The sequence below is a fragment of the Mustela nivalis genome (assembly GCF_964662115.1).
Source record: "Mustela nivalis genome assembly, chromosome: X".
In the NCBI taxonomy this organism is placed as follows: Eukaryota; Metazoa; Chordata; class Mammalia; order Carnivora; family Mustelidae; genus Mustela; species Mustela nivalis.
This window is the reverse complement of record NC_139040.1, coordinates 45045933-45068250: the sequence shown is the minus strand read 5'-3', so window position 1 is coordinate 45068250 and position 22318 is coordinate 45045933. Positions and strand designations below refer to the sequence as shown.

General features: G+C 35.2%; 1 protein-coding gene across 8 annotated transcripts in view; it reads right to left on the bottom strand.

Moving 5' to 3' along the window:
- The window catches only part of ZMAT1 (zinc finger matrin-type 1), a 35801-nt gene that overhangs the window by 8495 nt on the left and 4988 nt on the right, over positions 1 to 22318 (bottom strand). For 2 of the 8 annotated variants that reach the window (XM_082717153.1, XM_082717158.1), the window contains exons 2-5: positions 12616 to 12722; positions 5524 to 5625; positions 5272 to 5446; positions 3312 to 3596 (exon numbers count right to left, since the gene is read on the bottom strand). In XM_082717153.1, the coding sequence (XP_082573279.1) occupies positions 3312 to 3596; positions 5272 to 5446; positions 5524 to 5625; positions 12616 to 12722 (669 nt within the window). Of the gene's footprint in view, positions 1 to 389; positions 2511 to 3311; positions 3597 to 5271; positions 5447 to 5523; positions 5626 to 12615; positions 12723 to 22318 lie in introns of those variants that run through there. The other 6 variants (XM_082717156.1, XM_082717157.1, XM_082717154.1 and 3 more) reach the window with 5 other exon arrangements.

Sequence of the window (22318 nt, the reverse complement as noted above, 5' to 3'; positions counted from 1 at the left end):
TTGGTACTGAAGAACAAGAGAGTAACAATGAGGTATATGTAAGGCCCTCCAGGAGGTTGTTACAGGATTGAAGTGTGAAATGATGATAGTGGAAATGTAATGGAAAGGAAAAATAGTTCTAATAAGACTTGATAAGACTTGTTGATGGGCAAGATAGAGGAAAATAAAGTAGTTGAAGATGCCATCAAAGATTCAAATGCAGGTAACTAAGAAATGGTACAACAGGCAAAGACAGGAATCTTGGGAAATTTAAGTTGGTTTTAGAGAAGATTATTAATTTGATTTTAGGTATGTTGAGTTACAGGTGAAGGTGAGATATCTAAGTGCAATAATGAAGCTAGAAATTAGTAAGATAAACAAAACAAATACAATAAATAAAAAATACATACATACTTTAGTTCCATATCGTTATGGTAGCCATTCCTGTGCTAATAAGATCTGGGCTGGATGAGGGACATGAAGAAAGCAGTGAGAATGATGAAGACAGACAGAGATTAGGTATAGTAGGAACATATATAAACACAACAGATGGAAAAAAAGGCAGAGACAGAAAGAAGAGAGAAGATGGGCTGATGAATGAAAAAGTCAAAGTGTCATATATCAAACTGTTTCTGTCTTACCACTTGCTTGCTTATAATATGGGCTTCTGCTGTTCTGTTCTTTGAAATTCTCATTAGCTAATTTAAATTCTCTAGCTATTTTTTAATCCTCAAATGTTTACTGTTCTTAAAATGGAACAGTCAAAAGCAGGGCTGGAAATTTGTTCTTTGAGCTCTATTATGCTAATGGTCAGCCTTCCTCCCTGGCCAGATGAAAATTTCACCAATATCCTTCCCTTATTCTAATAATCTTGAAACTTCAGAATGCTAACATGACTCTCCCTTTAGTTGTGACCAGGCTATATACACTTCTCATAGCTGACTCAGTTCCAATTTTACCTAATGCTGGCCTTTAAACTAGAAGGTACTTATTTAAAATATCCTCACCCTAGCAATAGGAAAAATACTCTAACAAGTTAAAGCTTGTCATTTCTCCAAACATCTACTACTTTTAGCTCTACCACTTTTTTTTCATTTTATTTCTTTTCAGTGCTCTGAAACTCTACCACTTTTATTTCTACTTTTGCCTAAATCAACATTCTTCAAATTCCTAGATAAAAACATGGATCTCTATATAACTTTTTGGGATATGTTGAATCACATTAATTGGGAAACTTAAATAGTATAAATGCAGGGTTAGCATTCAATATATCAAGATTAGTAGTTCACTGATTCTATATTAAACTAATTGCTATTGAGGGAGGCCTACTCTGTGCCAGTTTCTATCGCTAGCACTGGAAATACATTAGAGTTAGGTGAAATCCCTTTCCTCAAATACCTTACACATTCTAGTAGGAGATAAAGACACATGGAGAGAAAATTATACATGCAGGTTAAGGAAGCACAGAAGATAAGTCTTGAAGGAACAGAAAAGGCTTCCTAGGAAGTAGTATGTTAAAGAATGAGTAGGAATTAGATAAAGAAGAGGAACATGGAGATGTTTCAGGTAAAATGACAGCATGAAAAAGGGCACAGAAACAAGAAATAGGGTAATGGTTTCTGGAAACCATAAGCAGTTTGTTGGTTCTGACCTATACAGATATGGCAGGAAGTAGCAGGGGATAAGCCTGGAGAACGTATGCAGGGAAAGATGATAAAGAGCTGTGAAGCTTAGATTTTTATCCCCAGAAAAAGGAGAATCAAGCGAGGATTTTAAAGTAGGGAGTGACATGGAAAGATGTGTACTTTAGGTGAAACACTCTCATGGTTAAATTGAGGGTACATTTGGAGAGACAAAACTGATGGTAGGGAGAGTGGTTAGGAGGCTGTGGCAATATTCTAGAACAATGCTTCTCAAAATTTATTGCGAGAACAAATCACCTAGTCATCTTGTCAAAATGCAGTTTCTGATTTAGTAGGTCTGCAATGAGGCCTGAAATTCTTTTTTCTAACAAGCTCCCAAGTGATGCTGATGATGCTGGCCACAAACCACACTTTGAGTAGCAAAGCTCTAGGAAAGGTGTTGAGGGCCTGAGCTAGTATGGGAAGAGTAGGGCTGGAGATAAGGGAACAGGTAAAACAGTCACGGCTTGGTGTTTCATTAGATATAAAAAGTAAAGAAGGTAGTGTTGGGGAATTCACAGTTAATTACAGGTTTCTATTCTGAGTGACTGAGTGGGATTGAAATGGATATGAGGTATCCAGGTAAAGCAGTAGCTGCCTGTTGGAGATATGAATCCAAAGCTTGACAGAAAGGTCATAAGCATACAGATAAGAGATGAAATCAGGGAAACAGCTTAGATCATGTTTGTAGAATAAGGTCAAGAATGGAGCCACAGGAACACCTACATTTAGGTAATGCATTAAAAAAATCCCCCGAAGAAAACAGAAAAGAAGCAGAGACACAGAAGAACCAGAACATAAGGAATTACATATGACAAAGAATAGGGCTTCAAGGTGGGAGAAATGAACATTTTCACATGAAGCAGAAAGTTCTAGTAAGAAAAGAATTGAAAAATAACAGCAAGTGGAGGAAAAGAAGTGGATGGAAGGGAGAATATGAAAAAGGAATAAAATACACTAGTAGTGAGAAGGTGCCTGTGGGGGGAAAAATGAAAAAAAAAATATGGTTAGAAGAGCAAGTGGATTATTCCAGTCAGGATCAGAATCTTTATTGTGCCTGAATTCTTGCCACTCTTTCTAGCTCTTCTGTTAATTCTCCTTCCCACTTCTACCACTCTAAATCATATACTTCCTCAATGAAGGTTTTCTGAACCATGGTGTTTCACTCCTCTAGTTACCAAAAATATGTACACAAAAATTCATGTCTGTAGCCTCTTGCAATGAAGTGTTATAAACCCAACAACTTTATACACTTGCTCCTTCAGTGAAAATGGTATATCCTCATTTGTATTCCCAACAAAGACTAGCCTAGCACCCTAGAGACACTTAAGCCATACTTAGTGACTGAATAATGTAAGCACACAACACTAATTAAAAATACTTCCTTATGTACCTATGATATAACGTGGAACCATGGGGATACCTATATTTGATTCTATAATTAATAAATGTCATCTAAACTTTTCTGAGTCTCATTTTCTAGAAAACCAACAGACAGAACTAGATGGACTCTGAAGTCCTTACTCATCTAAAATTGTATAATACCATCAGTACTATCAACCTACAGCAAACTGATATATACATAAGTCAGTATGTTTTATAAAATATAAACTTCCTATGAAAGAGTTTTGGGATATTTTTACTGTTTACCATTTGCATCTGATTTTGCTGGAAGAGGTTTCTCTCTTATGTTGTCTACAAACTTCTTTCTAGCTTCATTTCTTTTGTGTTTTTTCCCAACATAATGCTGTTGGGCCATTAATGGACTATTAAAGGAAGCAGGACAGAGCTTGCAATACTTGTTTGGATTATTCAAATCCAAAGCACTGCTGGAAGAGGAAGGCATAGTCTTGTCTTTAATCCCACCTGGAGGAGGCTTGACAGCAAGGGGCTTCAGAAAAGTTGATTCTGCAGAAGTAGTAAGAGGCACACCTGCTGAAATAGTTGTAATGAGAAGTAATCAACATATATTCAGTTATTAGAGCTACATTCATTACAAAGTATTAGGGGAATTCAGAATTCTTTGAAAATTGCTATCTCTGGCTTTTTTCCACACAGTGCTGTTGGATAAAGGCACTCAGGTTAAAAAGAATTTACTTTTCTGTGGGAATAGAAATTTGAATACAAGTCTGTCTTCAGGTTTCTTCAACATAAGTACAAGAAGGAATATTCAACATCAGGCATTGGCTAATTATCTTTATTGGAATAATCAATGAAAGGATGGTTCTTAAAATTAGTGAGGGTAAAGCAGATGGTACCAACTTCTAAGCTGGTGTCTTTCTTGAGTACCCCAGTAAGTCTATCCAGTCCAGATTTGTGGCATTTGTATCAAAATAAAATTTATGCAGTTGTTTAAGTCTATAAAAGTATATGTTTCTATAATTATAGTTATTTCAGAGTTCTTACATTTAGTATCCCACATGAGCTTAAATTGATGAGTTTGGGGGACTGAAAACAAGACTTTACAAGATGCTTTCTATTGTAGGGAATATTGATTCCAACCCTCTTTAGAAGACAGGAAGACAAACAAATACACAAAAATTAGAAAGACTAGAATAAGTTTAAAAATAATTCTGGTTTAATTTTTTATATTATTATTCACAGTATTCTTTTATTTATTTTTTTATTATGTTCAGTTAGCCACTGCATAGTACATCATTAGTTTCTGATGTAGTGTTCAATGATTCATTAGATGTTTATAAAACAGTATGTTTTAAGGTAGGGTGAGGCCTCACATATGAGTTGGAAATTTATGTTGGTAAATTTTCCATACAACGCATGCCTTATTCCTAAAGTGTTGAAACTAGTGAGAATGTAGTATATTATTTTTTACAGAGGAATAATTATCTCATTTTTTATTCTAGCACACAAATTTTTCAAAATACAAGTTCAGTTTTCTAGGGTGTACTCTGCCACCTTAGGCCAGAAGCGAGATCTTTAGGTTAGATATCTCATGTGCTGATGACTCAACATCACTGGAAGGAGGAAAAAGGAAATGTTTTATAGTTCTGTGTGTCCTTGTGATCTAGCATAAAATAAGTACCCATTACTGATTGATGATGTTGATGGTACTTTATATTTATAAGAGGAATGAAGTGAACTATCAGGGTAGAAGGAGATTCTGTAACATTATTTTTTTTTGCTTATAGTTATAGTCAGAAAACACTACATCATAACTATATTATAGTGAAAATACTGGTGTGAACACATATGTGAGATAATGTTCTAGGAAGAACTAAAGAAGAAAAAATGAGATTGATGACAAGGAAAAGAAGAAGGAGCTAAGTGAGATTTTATGATCTGATTAGAAAATGGAGAGTCCAGGCTGCTTTTTGTTGTTTCTTCATAGCAGCATAATAAATCACCTGCTTTCATTTGTATTTAATAAATGAAAAGGGACAGGTCATAACATTTCTTAAAATTCAGCTAGCAATTATAATCTCCATATTAAATGACAAAGACACAGAAAAAGATTAACTGGGCAGAAGAAGAGAAATCAAGTTATTACTCCAGAGCAAAAGTCTCTCCAGTAAAAAAATGGATAGCGAAGATGGAAAAAAAATGATCAGGAGACCCTGTACTGAAGCTAAAGAGGTGAATGTAATCTTACCCATCTCTGGCTGAAATCCTGATGGAGATGCCTGATCATGCTCCTCCATTAATTGCTTCAATTTTTTAGCATGGACTTTTCCTACATAGTGAGACTGAGCAACAATTGGGGAGCTAAATATCATGTTGCAGAGATCACAAAATTTATTTCTGTCCACTACTTCACTTCTATGGACCTGAAATAAGCACAATCTTGTTAAAATGATTTGATAACTCAAAGTTTAGAATTACGACATCAATATAGGCCACTTACCTGAAAATTCCTAACATCCATCTTCATTTTCTTACCAGGCACTTCATTTTGTTCCCCATGCATTTGAAAATAAAACCTAACATTTTGAGCATGTTTTTCACTCTGAAAAAAGATACAATATGACTTCGTTTATGCAATAACAGAAGCACCCTGAGTTTACACCTCTTTGGATTTGAGGATAGCACTTGTAAGTTGTAATATATGTGGTGTTGTACCATGTTTATGAAGGAGCTTCACATGATTTTTCAAATCTCTGAATCTCATAATGAAAATGCTGTAATTCAGAGATCAATAACTTTTATGTTGTTGACAGAGACTCCTGGTGGCTTCCCAATATCAAATTTCTTCTTCTTAGTTACATGTCTTGGGCGGTATACCCAGCTAAAAGACTGCATGTTTCAGCCTCCCTTTCCACAAAATGTAACCATGTGACTAGATTCTGGCCAATAAGATATAATCTGAACCACTGGGTGGAAGTTCTGAGAAATCTCTTTAACATGCTGAGGGATGAGCCCTTCCAACCTTCTTCCCTTCTGTTTCTGGAATTAAGATCACGGTTCCAGCAGTCATCTGGGACTTTAGGGGATCTTGAGGACAAAAGCTAGTTCAGCAGAATAGAAAGACAGAAAATGCCTAGGTTCCTGATGATACCATGGAACTGTCATACCAGCTCTGTACTGCTTACCTCTCAAAATTCTTTTTTGTGAAAATTTTAAACCTTCTAAGTTAAGCATATTAGAAAAATCTCTACAAATGTGTAACAAAATAAGAATAACAAAACTGTTGGTGTAGGTAGAAGGGAAACTAGTATTCCTGAGCACATGCTGTGATATAATCACTATCTATAGAATTTTAAATTATGAAATATATCCATCTTGCAGAAAAGTAAGGAAATAATACAGCTGAAGCCCATACCCACCACTCTGTTTTAACAGATGTTAACATTTTGCTTTCTTTCTTTCAGATCTCCTTTTTAAGAGATACATAGTCCTATCTATTGTTATAAATACCACTCAATATGCTGTTTGTCTTTTAACTTTATGATGATTTTTTTCATGTAAAATTTCGCCACCACATATCTTTATTTTAAAGCTATAGTAATGAATGAGGTGAAACTACTGTACAGAAAGGCAAACAAAGCAATACAATGCTACAGAATAATAGTCTCAAGAATATATATATGAAATTTAGTATATGACAGAAGTACCACACAAACCAATGCAGAAAGAATGGACTGTGAAATAAACAGTGCTGGGACATCAGGCTATCTGTATGAAAAATTGTCATAAACACCCTCCTCCATATGCAAAATTTAATACTAGATGAGTAAAAACTTTAACATGAGAAACAGAACTTTTAAAGGTATTCGAAGAAAATGAAGGGACATATCTATATGATATAAGTGCAAAAAATGGTTGTTTAAACATCTAAATATAAATACAAAAAGAAATTTTAATAAGCACAACATCCTTAAAACTCAAAACTTCTTTGTCAAAGATTAATTGCCCCTAGTGCTGTGGGTTAATTTCCATTTCTTTGTGTCCTCTTTAGTTTCTTTCATCAGTCTTTTATAGTTTTCAGACTATAGGTCTTTCCCTGCTTTGGTTAGGTTTATTCCTAGCTATCTTACTGGTTTTGGTGCAACTGTAAATGGGATTGATTCCTTAACTTCTCTCTGCTGCTTCGTTATTGGTGTATAGAAATGTAACAGATTTCTATATGTTGATTATGTGTCCCGAGACTTTACTGAATTTGTTTATCAGCTCTAGCGTTTTTTGTCGGAGTCATTTGGGAACACTGGACAGCAACATGGAAAAGAATGAAACTGGACTACTTTCTTACACCATCCACAAAAATATGTTCAAAATGGATTAAAGACCTAAATGTGAGAACTGAAACAATAAAAATTCCAGAGGAGAACACAGGCAGTAACCTTCTCTTTGACATCGGCCGTAGCAACTTCTTTCTAGATATGTCTCCTGAGACAAGAGAAATAAAAGCAAAAATACACTACTGGTGAACCATGAGAGACTATGGACTCTGAAAAACAATCTGAGGGTTTTGAAGGGGTGGGGGATGGGAAGTTGGGGGAACCAGGTAGTGGGTATTGGAGAGGGCACGGATTGCATAGAGCACTGGGTGTGGTGCAAAAACAAGGAATACTGTTACGCTGAAAATAAATTAAAAAATAAAATAAAAAAAATACACTATTGGGACTTCATCAATATAAAAATCTTCTGCATAGTGAAGGAAACAATCAACACAACAAAAAGGTAACCTATGTAATAGGAGAAGATATCTGCAAAGAAGATACCCAAAATATATAAAGAACTTATCAAATCCAACACCCAAAAAATGAATAATTTAGTTAAAAAATGGGCAGAGGACATGAATAGACATTGTTCCAAAGATGACATCCAGATGGCCAATAGACACATGAAAATATGCTCAACATCACTCATCATCAGGGAAATACAAATCAAAACTATAATGCGGTAACCTTTTATCTGTCAGAATGGCTAAAATCAACAAGACACAAAACAATAGGTATTGGCAAGAGTGTGGAGAAAGGGGAACACTCTTGCACTGTTGGTGGGAATACAAACTGGTATAGCCACTCTGGAAAACAGTATAGAGATTTTTCAGAAAGTTAAAAGTAAAACTACCTTATGATCCAGCAATTGTACTAGTAGGTATTTACCCAAAGAATACAAAAATACTGATTCAAAGGGATGCATGAACACTTATGTTTATAGCAGCATTTTCTACAATAGCCAAATTATGGAAACAGCCCAAGTGTCCATTGACTGATGAATGGATAAAGAAATGGTATATATATACAATGGAATATTGCTTAGCCATCAAAAAGAATGAAATCTGGGATGCCTGGGTGGATCAGTTGGTTAAAGGTCTGCTTTCAACTCAGGTCATGATCCCAGGGTCCTGGAATCCAGTCCTGAATAAGGCTTCTTGCTCAGCGGGGAGCCTGCTTCTCCTTCTGCCTGCTCTGCCTGTTACACCCCCTGCCTGTGCTTATCCTCTCCCTCCTTCCCTCTCTCTCTTTCTCTCTCCGACAAATAAACAAAATCTTTAAAAAAAAAAGAATGAAATCTTGCCAGTTGCAATGACATGTATGGAGTAGGAGAGGGAGAGTATAATGCTAAGGAAGTTAAGTCAGAGAAAGACAAATACCATATGATTTTACTCATATGTGGAATTTAAGAAATAAAAGAAACTAACAAAGGGAAAAAAGAGAGATAGAAGCAAGCCAATAAACAGATTCTTAACTATAGAGAAAAAACTGATGTTTACCATAGGGGAGGTTAGTGGGCAAATTGTTAAATAGGTGATGGGGATTAAGAAGTGCACTTGTGATGAGCACCAGGTGTTGTATGGAAGTGCTGAATAACTATTTTGTACACCTGAAACTAATATTGTGCTCTATGTTAACTAACTGGAATTTAAATAAGAAACATTCAAAAGTTCAACAGTACTATTCTATTTTACATGTGCAATAAATACTATACACTGAGATAGTCTGATAGTATTAACCAGGCTGTATACTAAAGAGGAAAAAAATCATCTTTTCAAGTAGAGTATGTGTATGGAAATACTTTCAAATATATGGAAGGTTATGTATAATTTTGATTTGATAATTTAATAATCATAAGCACCAAACTAACAGATGGCACTGAAATTTAAATTTAAAAATATGTTACATTATCAACAATAGCCAAATTATGGAATGAGCCCAAATGTCCATCAACTGATGAATGGATAAAGATGTAGTGTGTGTATACACACACACACACACACACACACATACACACATACACACAATGGAATGTTACTCAGCCATAGGAAAGAATGATATCTTACCATCTGCAATGACATGGCTAGAATTAGAGTATAATGCTAATGAAATAAGTCAATCAGAGAAAGACAAATACCATACAATTTTGCTCACATGTGAAATTTAAGAAACAAAACAAACGAATAAAGTGAGAAAAGAGAGAGAGAGAGAGAGAGAGAGAGAGAGGTGAACCAAGAAATAAATGCAACTACAGAAAACAAAGTGATGGATACCAGAGGAGAGGTAGGTGGGTGGGTTAAATTGGTAATGGGGACTGAGGAATGCACTTATGATGAGCACCAGCTGTTGTACGTACGTGTTGTTCACCTAAAAGTAGTATTGCACTGTATGTTAACTAACTAATAAGAATTAACTAACTAATAAGAATTATACAAAAATTTGAAAAAAAGAAAAAAAATGGTAACCTATAAAATCTATAATAAAATCCTTAACAAATGGAATTTTAAGAAACATGTACAGCTCATTTTCTCTTCTTATTAAAACCATATTGCTTTTCTTTTCAAGTATGAGGGCTATAAATCTCAGGAAAATAAATCAATACCTAACTCCTAGGGCCAAGAGAAACTGTATTTTAAAATATTCTCATTCTAGCTTTTTAAAATTCAAATGAGAAATTCCAGTGGGGAATATAGATTCTGTCATTTTTACTGCTTTTGTGTATGTCAACTTAAGTAGTCTACCATTTTGCCTGCTTTGGCAGTGTACAGTCTTTCACTGTAGTTAAACAGAAAAAAAAAAACCATATTGCTTTTCCAAATTGTCTCTGGAATTTAAACAATTCAGTTTAAAAGTACTTATTTCATAATATAATAAATTTGGCTCTCAGGAAGTCTAGCTTTGCTCTCTCCAAATTTTCCCAGAGCAGAATAGCTTTTCAAAGGTTCAGAATTCTATAAAATGTTTTTAAAAACCCAGCTTTTCTGAAAAATGTATAACCTTTCAAAGTACTAGAATTGGAAATACTTTAAATATCAATTTCATTTAAATATCAATTTCAATTTATAAAGTGCCAAATTTTTAACTATAGGCTAGTAGCAAATATTTTGTAATTATACAATGTGTAAACTTATTTTTGTTTGCTTTTTAATATCATAAATTTTATTTTGCAATATATTTTTATTGCCTGCATTATTTTCAGAGTTCTCTGAAGATAAGAACACTGTATTATTTACAATTTAATCCTTATAACCATCCAAGTTCTGAAGTATTTGTAGTTCTTAATAAATATTTATTAATAAAAATGCTATAACATTACATAATGCTTTATTGTCCTTAAAACACTACAAAAAAAATAAAAAGATGTACCAATAGGACAGGTGTCCAGAACATGCTCTTACCTGAAAAAGGAAATAAAAATCATATAAAAAATTATATTTTGTTAAAGTGTATGTACCCACGTGTGTGTAGAAAGCATAGTGGAATCATATCAGCAAAAGAGAAGTTAAATAATAGTTACCTACAAGTGACAGAATTACAACTGGATGCTACTTTCTCATATTTTTGTGTATTTTCTATACTATTACTTCATAAGCTCACAAAAAGCTATTTTCTCAAATTTAAATTCAAATGGTTTGAATCACAGTTATCACAGAGCCCCCTTGATTTTGTGTATCTCTTTACTAACTCCAAATCTTTGAACTCTGGGGGCTGAGGATGTACTCGACACTGTCCAATAATTTGATTCATTTAATTCTCATGAGCCTAGTGAGTGAGATTTTACCACCCCAATTTTGCAGGTTCAAGAAACATGCTCAGAGAAGCAAAGTGACTTGTCCAGGGTTATACAACAATGATGGGGTTAAAGCCTGAATGTAGGTCCTCTCAATCCATAGCCAACAAAATTTCCCTATCTGTAATTTATAGTAATTGAATCCCAGTCAACATAAGAGCTGAAATATAGCTGCCAGTAACATTTGCAATGGACAAGACAAAGTGCGTTTTAAAAAGTAAAGCTGGCTTTGTATTTTTTAAAGTAAATTTATCTAGTACCTTTGGTAACCCAGACACTAGAAATGAAAGAAATCCAATAGCTCATCCTATGATATAGAAATGGGGTAGGGAAGGGTAACACCAAATGAAAGAAAAGAACACCGGACTTGAAATCAGAAGAAATCATTTTTAAGCTTGGTCACACCAATGATGCTACAAAGAATCATGACCCCTCTGAGTCTGTTTTTAAATAAATAAACCAAAGGAGTAAGAACCTTAAATATTCCCTCTCCTAGCTTTATAATCCTATGGTTCTGCTTAAAGAAAAATGTTGGCTAAGTTAAGTGCAAGACTGGTTCATTTTGTTTTTATAGCCCTTATTTACTATAAAGGAAGACTCGAGTTCTATAATATCCCTTCTACTCAAGCTTGATAATGCCTCCCTTATATTTACTACAAGGACATGAAGGATATAGTGGCTTGATGACTACAAAGGGAGGCAGAATGGTGTGAAGAAAAGTAAAGAAACTTTGGAATAAAAAAGAATGATTGTAAACCCCAAATCCCCAAACTTAAGCTAGTAAGTTACTGAATCTCTCTGAGCCAGTCTCCTCATCCATCAAAGGGAAATAATGCAGATGAATGGATCAAGAAGATGTGGTATATATACACAATGGAATACTATGCAGCCATCAAAAGAAATGAAATCTTGCCATTTGCGACAACATGGATGGAACTAGAGCGTATCATGCTTAGCGAAATAAGTCAAGCAGAGAAAGACAACTATCATATGATTTCCCTGATATGAGGAAGTGGTGATGCAACATGGGGGCTTAAGTGGGTAGGAGAAGAATCAATGAAACAAGATGGGACTGGGAGAGAGACAAACCATAAGTGACTCTTAATCTCACAAAACAAACTGAGGGTTGCTGGGGGGAGGGGGGTTGAGAGAAGGGGGGTGGGGTTATGGACATTGGGGAGGGTATGTGCTTTGGTGGGTGCTGTGAAGTGTGTAAACCTGGCGATTCACAGACCTGTACCCCTGGGGATAAAAATACATGTTTATAAAAAAATAAAAAATTAAAAAAAAAGGGAAATAATATCACCTACTTCGCAGGATTTTCATAAGAATCAAAAACAATAAAATAGGAAGTTTAGTGGCTACATTTAAAAACCTCCTTTAAATGAGTGTACAGGATAAACAAATATATAAATACATGTATACATTAAACCATATAAAATAAAATAAAAATATCCTTTAGACTCTATTCCCATTATTTTTAACCTACCTCATAATGTGAAATCCTTTGTGATTCAAACTGTAGCACCACTCCACATACATTACAAAAGTTATCTGTATAAAGTTCAGTCTTTTCCTGTTCATTCCAAATCATATCTATGAATAAAATAAAGGGAAGTAAGACTGTATATCATATTAATGAATATTTGGAAGTATCATTTTCATTCAACTATCTTATTTCTTGTGTCACTCAAATCTGAGTGCCTATGAGACTATAGTAATAGCTCTTTGCTTATTGAGGATACAATTCAATATTAAGTAAATTTCTAATCTCTGATACAGGAAGTTAGTTGGTATGATAAGTCTAGTCAATATCATTCCAAAGGAAAAGTTATGGGGTTATTAGTAACTACATGAGCTTCATGGGATGATCTAGAGTACCCATAATGAAAGGCAGGATTAAAAAACCCAGCCTTGGACTTTTGTTTTACAAGAGATAATCCTAATAAAGCATTAAGACTGTCACTATGGCTATGTGACAGCTATGGCTCCAATGTTATCTTCTTTGTGGTTGGAACCACAGAGAAAGTTTGGTTATGGTGGGCAGACATACTCTATTGTTGTAAAAAGACTGCATACCCATCTGGCAAAACATGTCTCACATAAGCCCCTCAAAGTAAGGGTCATGTAAGAACATCTAGAAATTATGCTATAGTGTTTCTCACTGTAGTAATAACACATACTGAAACTTTCTGCATTTATGCTTGAGGTCTACAGTTCTAAGTTTCTTAATAGCTGCAATGTATTCTGCCAAAGTTCATTATCTATAAGGTATAAATCACAAAACAAACATTTTGCTCACCATTTGGCTATTTAAATGAATAAGTTGATACCACATATTCATAGAGAAATGCCAAAGATACATTAAATTGATAAACCAAGCATACTGGTAAGATTTTGAATTTCTCTTTAAAATCTTTAACTAGTAAATATTATAGTTTGTTGGCAAACTATAAATATAACTATAACTATAAATATAACTTATATTATAAATACAACTTAACTACAAATATAACTTATTACCAAAGGAAATTTTCCATTGTAGAAGAAAAAATATAACACATCTAGTTCCCAAAAGTAACAAAAATTAATTATACACCACATAGAAAAAATATGCAAAGATATAAATTAAATTTAAAAGTGGTTAACTCTGGGAAATGGGGCTAGAAAAGGAACAAAGGGAGAAACTTAAATATTTTATTCTTTATAGTTATCTTGTTTTAATTTTTGCAAAACACATGTAAAACTTTCTATTTAAAAACTTTTAAATATATTAATTTTATTTTAAGATTTATTTATTTTAGAGGGAGTGAGTGTATGAGCAGGGGGAGGGGCATAGGGAGAGGGGGAGAGAAAGAATCCTCAAGCAGACTCCCCACTGAGTGCAGAGCCCAATATAGGGGCTCAATCCCAGGACCCTGAGATCATGACCTGTGCCAAAATCAAGAGCCAACCACTTAACTGACTAAGCCACCCAGGCACATGTAAAGATTTTTATTTTAAAAGTTATGTCAGATATCTTCAACTAAGCTTAATTTTCAGTATCTCTATATGCACTAAAGAGGCTTTCTTAAAAAATTGCTTGTCCAAGTTAAGAATAACTATAATTAACATCATTAATTATCAGGGCAATGCAAATCAAAACCACAATGAGTTATCACCTCACACCAGTCAGAATGGCTAAAATTAACAAATCAGGAAATGACAGATGCTGGCGAGGATGTGGAAAAAGGGGAACCCTCCTACACTGTTGGTGGGAATGCAAGGTGGTGCCACCACTCTGGAAAACAGCTTGGAGGTTCCTCAAAATGTTGAAAATAGAACTACCCTACGACCCAGCAATTGCACTACTGGGTATTTACCCTAAAGATACAAACGTAGGGATCCAAAGGGGCACATGCACCTGATGTTTACAGCAGCAATGTCTACAACAGCCAAACTATGGAAAGAACCTAGATGTCCATCAACAGATGAATGGATCAAGATGTGGTATATATACACAATGGAATACTATGCAGCCATCAAAAGAAATGAAATCTTGCCATTTGTGACGATGTGGATGGAACTAGAGGGTATCATGCTTAGCGAAATAAGTCAAGCAGAGAAAGACAACTATCATATGATCTCCCTGATATGAGGAAGTGGTGATGCAACATGGGGGCTTAAGTGGGTAGGAGAAGAATCAATGAAACACGATGGAATTGGGAGGGAGACAAACCATAAGTGACTCTTAATCTCACAAAACAAACTGAGGGTTGCTGGGGGGAGGGGGGTTGAGAGAAGGGGGGTGGGGTTATGGACATTGGGGAGGGTATGTGCTTTGGTGAGTGCTGTGAAGTGTGTAAACCTGGTGATTCAGACCTGTACCCCTGGGGATAAAAATATATGTTTATAAAAAATAAAAAATTAAAAATGGAAAAGAAGCAGCTCAAAATATGGGTAAGAGTTAGGAATCAGTTGTAGGCAAGAGGTCATTGAGGCTTGAACCAGAGAAGGGGCAGCAGGCACAGAAAGGAAGACATGGACATAAGAGACGTAACTATCAAAACCAAGGGGCATTAAATCCTGAGCTTAGAACTTGCTATGAATATGATAAGCTTTTAGATCTATCACATTTAAGCTTACAAAATGCTCCTGATGCAAGAAGCAGAACTTTGACCTTAAATCAAATAAATTCACCCACAATTACTTGTCAGTGGGTGTTCTTTGTGACTGTAATATAAAGAATGTGCCGATGTTCTGACTTCAGTGAATCAAAAACTAAAATATACAAAAATCTGTATTTTAACAAGAAGATACTGGAATGATGATGCAGATTAAAATGTACTTAGGAGGACTGACCCTAATTTTCTTTAAATAGCATGCTTTCCTAATCAATTTAAATATGATAAAATCTACATTCAAATTTTCAGGTACAAATCTTCATGTAAAAATTATTCTCAATCAGGGTATCACATCAAATTCACATGCAGTTTTTCCAAAATCATACATGCTGAACTAAAAATCTCTGTGGGTGGTTCAATCCAACCACAAGTGATTCTGATAATCAACCATGTTGGGAATCACTGCCCTACAGGACAGGCTCAGATCCTTACAAATAATGGCTGTCCAATATCTATTTGGTGACTAAGCTGATTGATATACAGGTTTTGTCATCTATGATACTTATCAAGCTAACTGTGCTTTAGTCTAACCTGAAATGATTTTTGGGAAAAAAAAGAACAAAAAGGAAAGAAAAAAAGTATTCCTTGGCACGACCTCAAATCTATATAAATCTCTGGAGTTGAAGCCCAAGAATTTGTGTTGTTAAATATGGTCCCCCAGGTAATCTCTTAAACAGCCTACCTAGTGATGCCAGTTCAACTTTTCACAAAGGTAGTTCCAACCCTGGCTGCACATTGAAGTCTCCAAGTTATTTTTTTAAAACATACCAATACCCAGACTCCATCAAGACCAATTAACCAGAATCTCTGAGAGTGGTTCCCCATCATAGTTTCTTGCCCCCCCCCCCGTTTCTTAAAGCTTTCCAGGTGATTTGTTGCTGAATCTCTTGAACTGAAAAATCTGTTTTCCTGGAGGGGGGCAGGTCTCAAACTTTAGCGTTCATCAGAATCACCTGGAAACTTGTTAAAAGATTAATTGATTATTGGGTCCCATTCCCAGAACTTCTTATTCCCGTAGTTCTGGGGTGGGGGACCAAGAACATACAGTTTTTTTTTCTTAACAAGTTCCCTGGTGATGCTCATGCATCACTGCTGAGCCTCATACTGTCTCAGAGCTTCCACTGGTCCTAGTTCTATTCCTTAAAGTCATTTTAAGTATAATCCCTCTCCTAAAATTGCAATCCTCAAATATTTTAAGAGAATCAGTACATCTTTATTCCCGCCCACCTTATCTTTTTGTGAATTGACCCCAGTTCTGTAATGTAGCATGATTTCTAGTCCTCTTACTAGTTTTCCTAAATCCCAGCCATTCATAAAGTGTAACTTAAGCACAATCACCCTTAATGGGGTCACAATAACTACAAACTAGTAAAATGAGATAATCACCTCATTTTTTATTATAATGAGAATGCAAAATATAAAATTTACTACCTTAACCATTTTTAAGTATACAGCTCCTTAGTGTTAAGTGTATTCACCTTTGTTTTGAATATTTCTCTTCTATTAATATAGCCTAATTTGCCATTTTTTTTGGTGGGCATATCATACTATTGGCTCATGCTAGGTTAACTTTTGACTAAAATACAACCTTCTCTTTCACCTTGAGCTAGTTAAAGTCTGCACTCCAGGACATAGTTACATGGAAAGAAATTTTTATGGCTCCCTAGAAGACCCAATACACTTATATTTGTCTCATTTAAGTTCTCCTTTGTTAGATTCTACCAATAATTCTGGCCTTTCAAGATCTTTTTAGATCCTGAATTTGTAGACAGGAGGCTTGTAGAAGCTGGCTTTTTGCTGAGAACAATCATACATGATAAGGTATTGTTTTTTCAGAGGGCATCCCACACTGCCAAATTTTCTTCAAACTGCATTTCCCCTAAATTTGACATCGATGTAATGATTGCTACTTTCTAAGGTTATACCTTAAGATTGGGAAGGTCAAGCTATTTCTCCAAAGTTACATAGTTAGTAAGTGCCTAATTCTGCCCAGGATTTCTCTGAAAGGTAGTTGCTTTTTTAATAAAGATTTTATTTACTTATTTGACAGAGAGAGAGATCACAAGTAGGCAGAGGGACAGGCAGAAAGAGAGGGGCAAGCAGACTCCCCGTTGAGCAGAGAGCCTGATGTGTGGCTCGATCCCAGGACCCTGAGATCATGACCTGAGCTGAAGGCAGAGGCATATTAACCACTGAGTCACCCAGGTGCCTCCCTGAGAGCTAGTTCTTAATGAATCTTGGAACACTGAAAAAAATTAAATTAAATAAAAATAAAAGCCAAAGTCTTAAATGAGAAACTTCCTCTCTAGGTTTGGCATATATAAGAAATACATGTCCAATTCACAAGAGATGCTAAAAAATGTTCCTTTAGACCCCGCTATACCCCCATCCCCACCATTTGAGACATGATTTTTAGACTCCCAGAAAAAAATGACCTATATAGCCAATTCTGAAAGTGGGGGAGGAAATTGGTGATATTCCCAGCCTGTCTCAGGGGGAAGACCTCGAGGACAGGCCAAATTCAGGGAATAGATGTTAAGTGAGGGATCATGTGAATAAATGATGTTGGCTGTGAGGAAGATGGCTGGAACAGAAGCTAATGTTTGTTGTGGACTCACTATATGCCATGAACTAAAATAAGTGTTCTCACAAAGTAAGTGTTCTCACAAAGTAAATGTTCTCACCGGGGCTTTGGAACTGATTCTGGTAGGAATGAATAGCTGAAGAAACTTGACAATTTGTTTCTTCCTCTTTTTCCTTTTCTTCTTTACACTTTCTTTACATCTTTTCTCTTTATATACTGGTCAGAATTTGAAACAAATGTAGTTTTTTTGGTTGGTTGTTAAATATGGCTTATAGAGATTCTTAATTCCCAAAGCAGTAAGAGTTGTAAAAAGCACTAGAATGAGAGCCTGCATTAGCCTTTACCCTATTAACTAGCTATATGACAAAGAACATAACACAATCTTCCAGATACCCATTTGTAAAGTTTCTTTGTACTTGACCATATACGGGTTGATAGTTATCAATAAGAAAATGTTGTATTTTAGATACAAATACATAGAGAAGCAAAGTTTTGGTGGGGCACTTATAGAAGGATCCAAATATCTTAGCTCCTTCCAAATAATAAGTCTATCAGGAAACACAAAAGATGATTTGAAATTTTAAGCAGTTGTACAGACTTTAGGGCCTAAAAATTCAAAAGGTCCCAATATTTCTTCCCCTATTCCTCTATTATCTGCATTTTCTTATCTATGCCCCAACCCTAAAATTGATTCTCTCCAAGGCATGTTTTTGCAAAAACATACACAGCACTTCTATTACTAAATATAATGTTTTGGTCATTACAGTTAGTGTCAATAAATTTTTTTTTAGCAAATTAGGGTATTATTTTGGTTATAATTTAGGTATAAGTGGATCAGTTTTCTTTTCTGACAATGAATACACCAAATTCATGGCAGAGGGTCCTGTATCTTCCAATCTAATTTAGTTAGAAGTTAGGAGAGCTAGGGTTAAAAATGTAAGTAGATTACACTTTAGAATATCAAATGACAAAACAATAAATGCTGTGAAGTGTGACTTCATTCCTCATCTGCAGCAAGTAAAGTTCTTTGAACATGGGAAGATAAATATCTTCCAATGTTGCTTTAATATTCCTAGAATAGTACTTCTCAACTGTTCTTCATTCTATGACATATATGAATTTTATATGCCCTCATAAATTTGGAAAAGACAAAAAATAAATTTGGAAAACAGATATGGATAGGGGAGAAAGATTTTATACTCAGAATCAAAGCCCATCTTAGTGTAGCTTGATCGCAAGATCTTAGTGATATAATGGTGCACTCTCAAAGGAAGACTGGGATATACGGTCTTTGAAACACAGGAGTTTCTCATGATGATAGCACTTCTTTACATTTTACCATTAAAAAAAAAAGCAATAGGAAATAGGAAAGCACTATCAAAAACTAGGTTCAAAATGGAAAGAGAACTAAGGCTGATAATGGAGTTACAGCTTAAAGGATATGGAACAGATGAAATAAAACCAATGTTTAATGTATACTCCTGTTTAAATTCAGAATATTAAGAGAGTAAAATAGCTTTGCAATGCTGTCCACTGTGGTCACAATAAACAGTACAGTTCCTCAGGTTGTCAACTGTTAACATACTAAGAATATCTTTTAAATATTTTATTTTCCAGAAATCAGATACACCAGAAAATTCTTTAGGTTGGAAAAATATGGTCATATAGCAAAACTCTGACCTGCCAGTACAGAGTTCCAGTTTGGGACAATGAAAAATTTCTGGAGATGGATAGTGGTGAAGGTTGCCTAACAACAGGGATGTATTTAATGCCACTGAGTTGCACACTTAAAAATGCTTAAAATGGCAGTTTTGCATTATGTATATCTGGCCACAATAAGAAATGTAATAAAATACTGAAAAAAGTTAAAATAAAAGACAAAAGCACCTTCTCCTCCCTCAACCACAGCATGAAGGGCAGGCAGTTGCCCTGCAGTCAACCTATCACTCAGAGGAAAATGCATGAGCAAGTAATAAACCTTTGTTTTTCTGTTATCACCTAAGTGATCCTCTCTTGAATAACAATTATGAGTTAATTAATTAATTTTCATAAGGGTTATTTTAAATGAAAGAGTGGTTTTGTGACAAACCATAAATGGGATCTGATATGAAAGTTCAAGTATCTGGCAATCCTACAATTTGATTATATTTTTGTATGGTGTTAGCCTTTGGTGAGAGAAAGAATCAACTAATTTTCTATTGATGAAAGTGTTTAGTCTTTTTTAAAATTTTACTTACTTTTCAGAGAGAGAGGGAGAGCACAAGCAGGGGGAGTGGCAGGCAGAGGAAGAAGCAGGCTCTCCACTGAGCAAGAAACCCAACGTGGGACTCAACTGGAGGATCATGGGATCATGACCTGAACCGAAGGCAGACACTTAACTGACTGAGCCACCAGGTCTCTCAAGTGTTTAGTCTCCTTCTTTCTTTCCTACAGGAATGTTTACATGATTTGAGAAAACAAAATTTTCGTAAAAATTTGGAATGGGCCAAAAAAACTATGACCTACAGCAGTGGGTAGTAGGAAGAAAAATAAGCTTTTGAGTTGGTCAAATAGATTCAAATCCTATCTCTACTTCTAACTATATATCCTTGAGCAAATTGTTTAACCACTCTGAGCCAGTAGTTTTTTTTAATCTAAAAAGTACAGAAACACAATGTCTCTCCCAGGACATGGTGATTATTAAATGAAACAAAATTTAAAAAAATGTTTAACACACATAATCACTTGATAAAGTATGCTTGTTTACTAATTCAGTAGCTCAAGGTTTTACTTAACATTATATATAATAACTTAATTTCAGGGGTGCCTGGGTGGCTCAGTCCTTAAGTGTCTGCCCTTGGGTCGGGTCCTGATCTCAGGGTTTGGGATCCAGCTCCACATCCGGCTCCCTGCTTGGCCGGAAGCCTGCTTTCACTCTCCCACTCCCCCTGCTTGTGTTCCTGCTCTTGCTCGCTTTCTCTCTCTGTGAAATAAATGAAGAACATATTTACAATAACTTTATTTCAGATCAGAGTAATTTTAGAGATCATCTAGTCCAACGTTTCTGAATCTTAGCACTATTGTCACTTAGGCCCACATAATTCATTGTTGTGAGGGGCTATTCTATGCATGGTAAGACATTTAACAGCATCCATCCCCAGCCTCTACCAAGTAGAAGTTGGTAGCACTCCCCAGCTGTGACAAACAAAAATATCTCCAGACATTGACACATGTCCCTTATGCAGCAAAATTGGTTCTAGTTTATAACTGATTTAGTCTACTGTTCTCATTTCAAAGTAAGGAAGCTAAAAAGCCCAAAGAGGTCACAGGAAACAAAGGATTGGGGAAGTTGAATTACATGATTCCAGACTCAGGTGGATTTGGACTATGAAAAAGTTTCAGAAGTCTGAGAAGAGGCATTAGTAACAGCTGAGGGATTTTTTAAATAAGTGAAATACAAATATAAGTACCAATAATTAACATCCTGTGGATTAGAATCTCTTATGTTGGTACAAAAGTATTCAATTCAGCTTGTTATCTGACTTTGATGATACAAAAAGCACAGAGGATTCACTTCCAGAAACTCATTTTTAGAGAACTTTGTTGGATTGTATCTACTCCGAATAATTGCATTATTATGCTAAAGTAAAATACCCTTAGCTTCTGTATCTGTATCCAAAAATGCAAATAAGTGTGAAATCCAAATTATCCTATTTGAAACTTTCTTATAATACTATTAGACAACACCAGATAATTTAGGATGTAATAGATTTTTGTGATAAAAGAAAAATATTTATGGCCATGAGTCAGAAAAAAATAATGAATCTATGCCTACAATTTGGTCCACTCTCACTAATGAAATTAAAAAACATACAGGATCTGGGGTGCCTGTGTGGCTCAGTCAGTTAAGTGTCTGACTCTTGATTTTGGCTCAGATCATGATCTGACAGTCCTGAGATCGAACCCTGTGTTGGGCTCTACACTGGGTGGGAAGCCTCCTTAAGATTCTCTCTCCCTTTTAACCAACACCCCTCCCCAAGTGCCAGGCACCATGGCTGCAGGCTCTCTCTCTCTCTCTCAAAAACAAACAAACCAAACCAAAACAAAAAAAAACAAACCAACCAAACAAACAAACAAAAAATCCATACAGGATCTCTGAGGAAAGGAAGATTGTAACATCCTTCAGTTTTAAGTATAAGAACTTTCTCTGTTCACTCCAATGAAATGTTCTTTGGTTATCTTGGTAAGTTTAAGCTTATTCAAATTAGATGATTCTATATATAAATGGCTACAATTAAAAAAGGAATCTTACTTGCATTTGTTGCATGACAATTAGATTTAGTTGTACAAAACACTAAATTTCTTCCTCAAGACAACCCATCAGATGTGTTTGGCAATAACTAGCTATTAACTGCTTTAATGCTTTGTTGAAGTGGGAATTTCGCAGTCCAAATGATCTTGCAAAA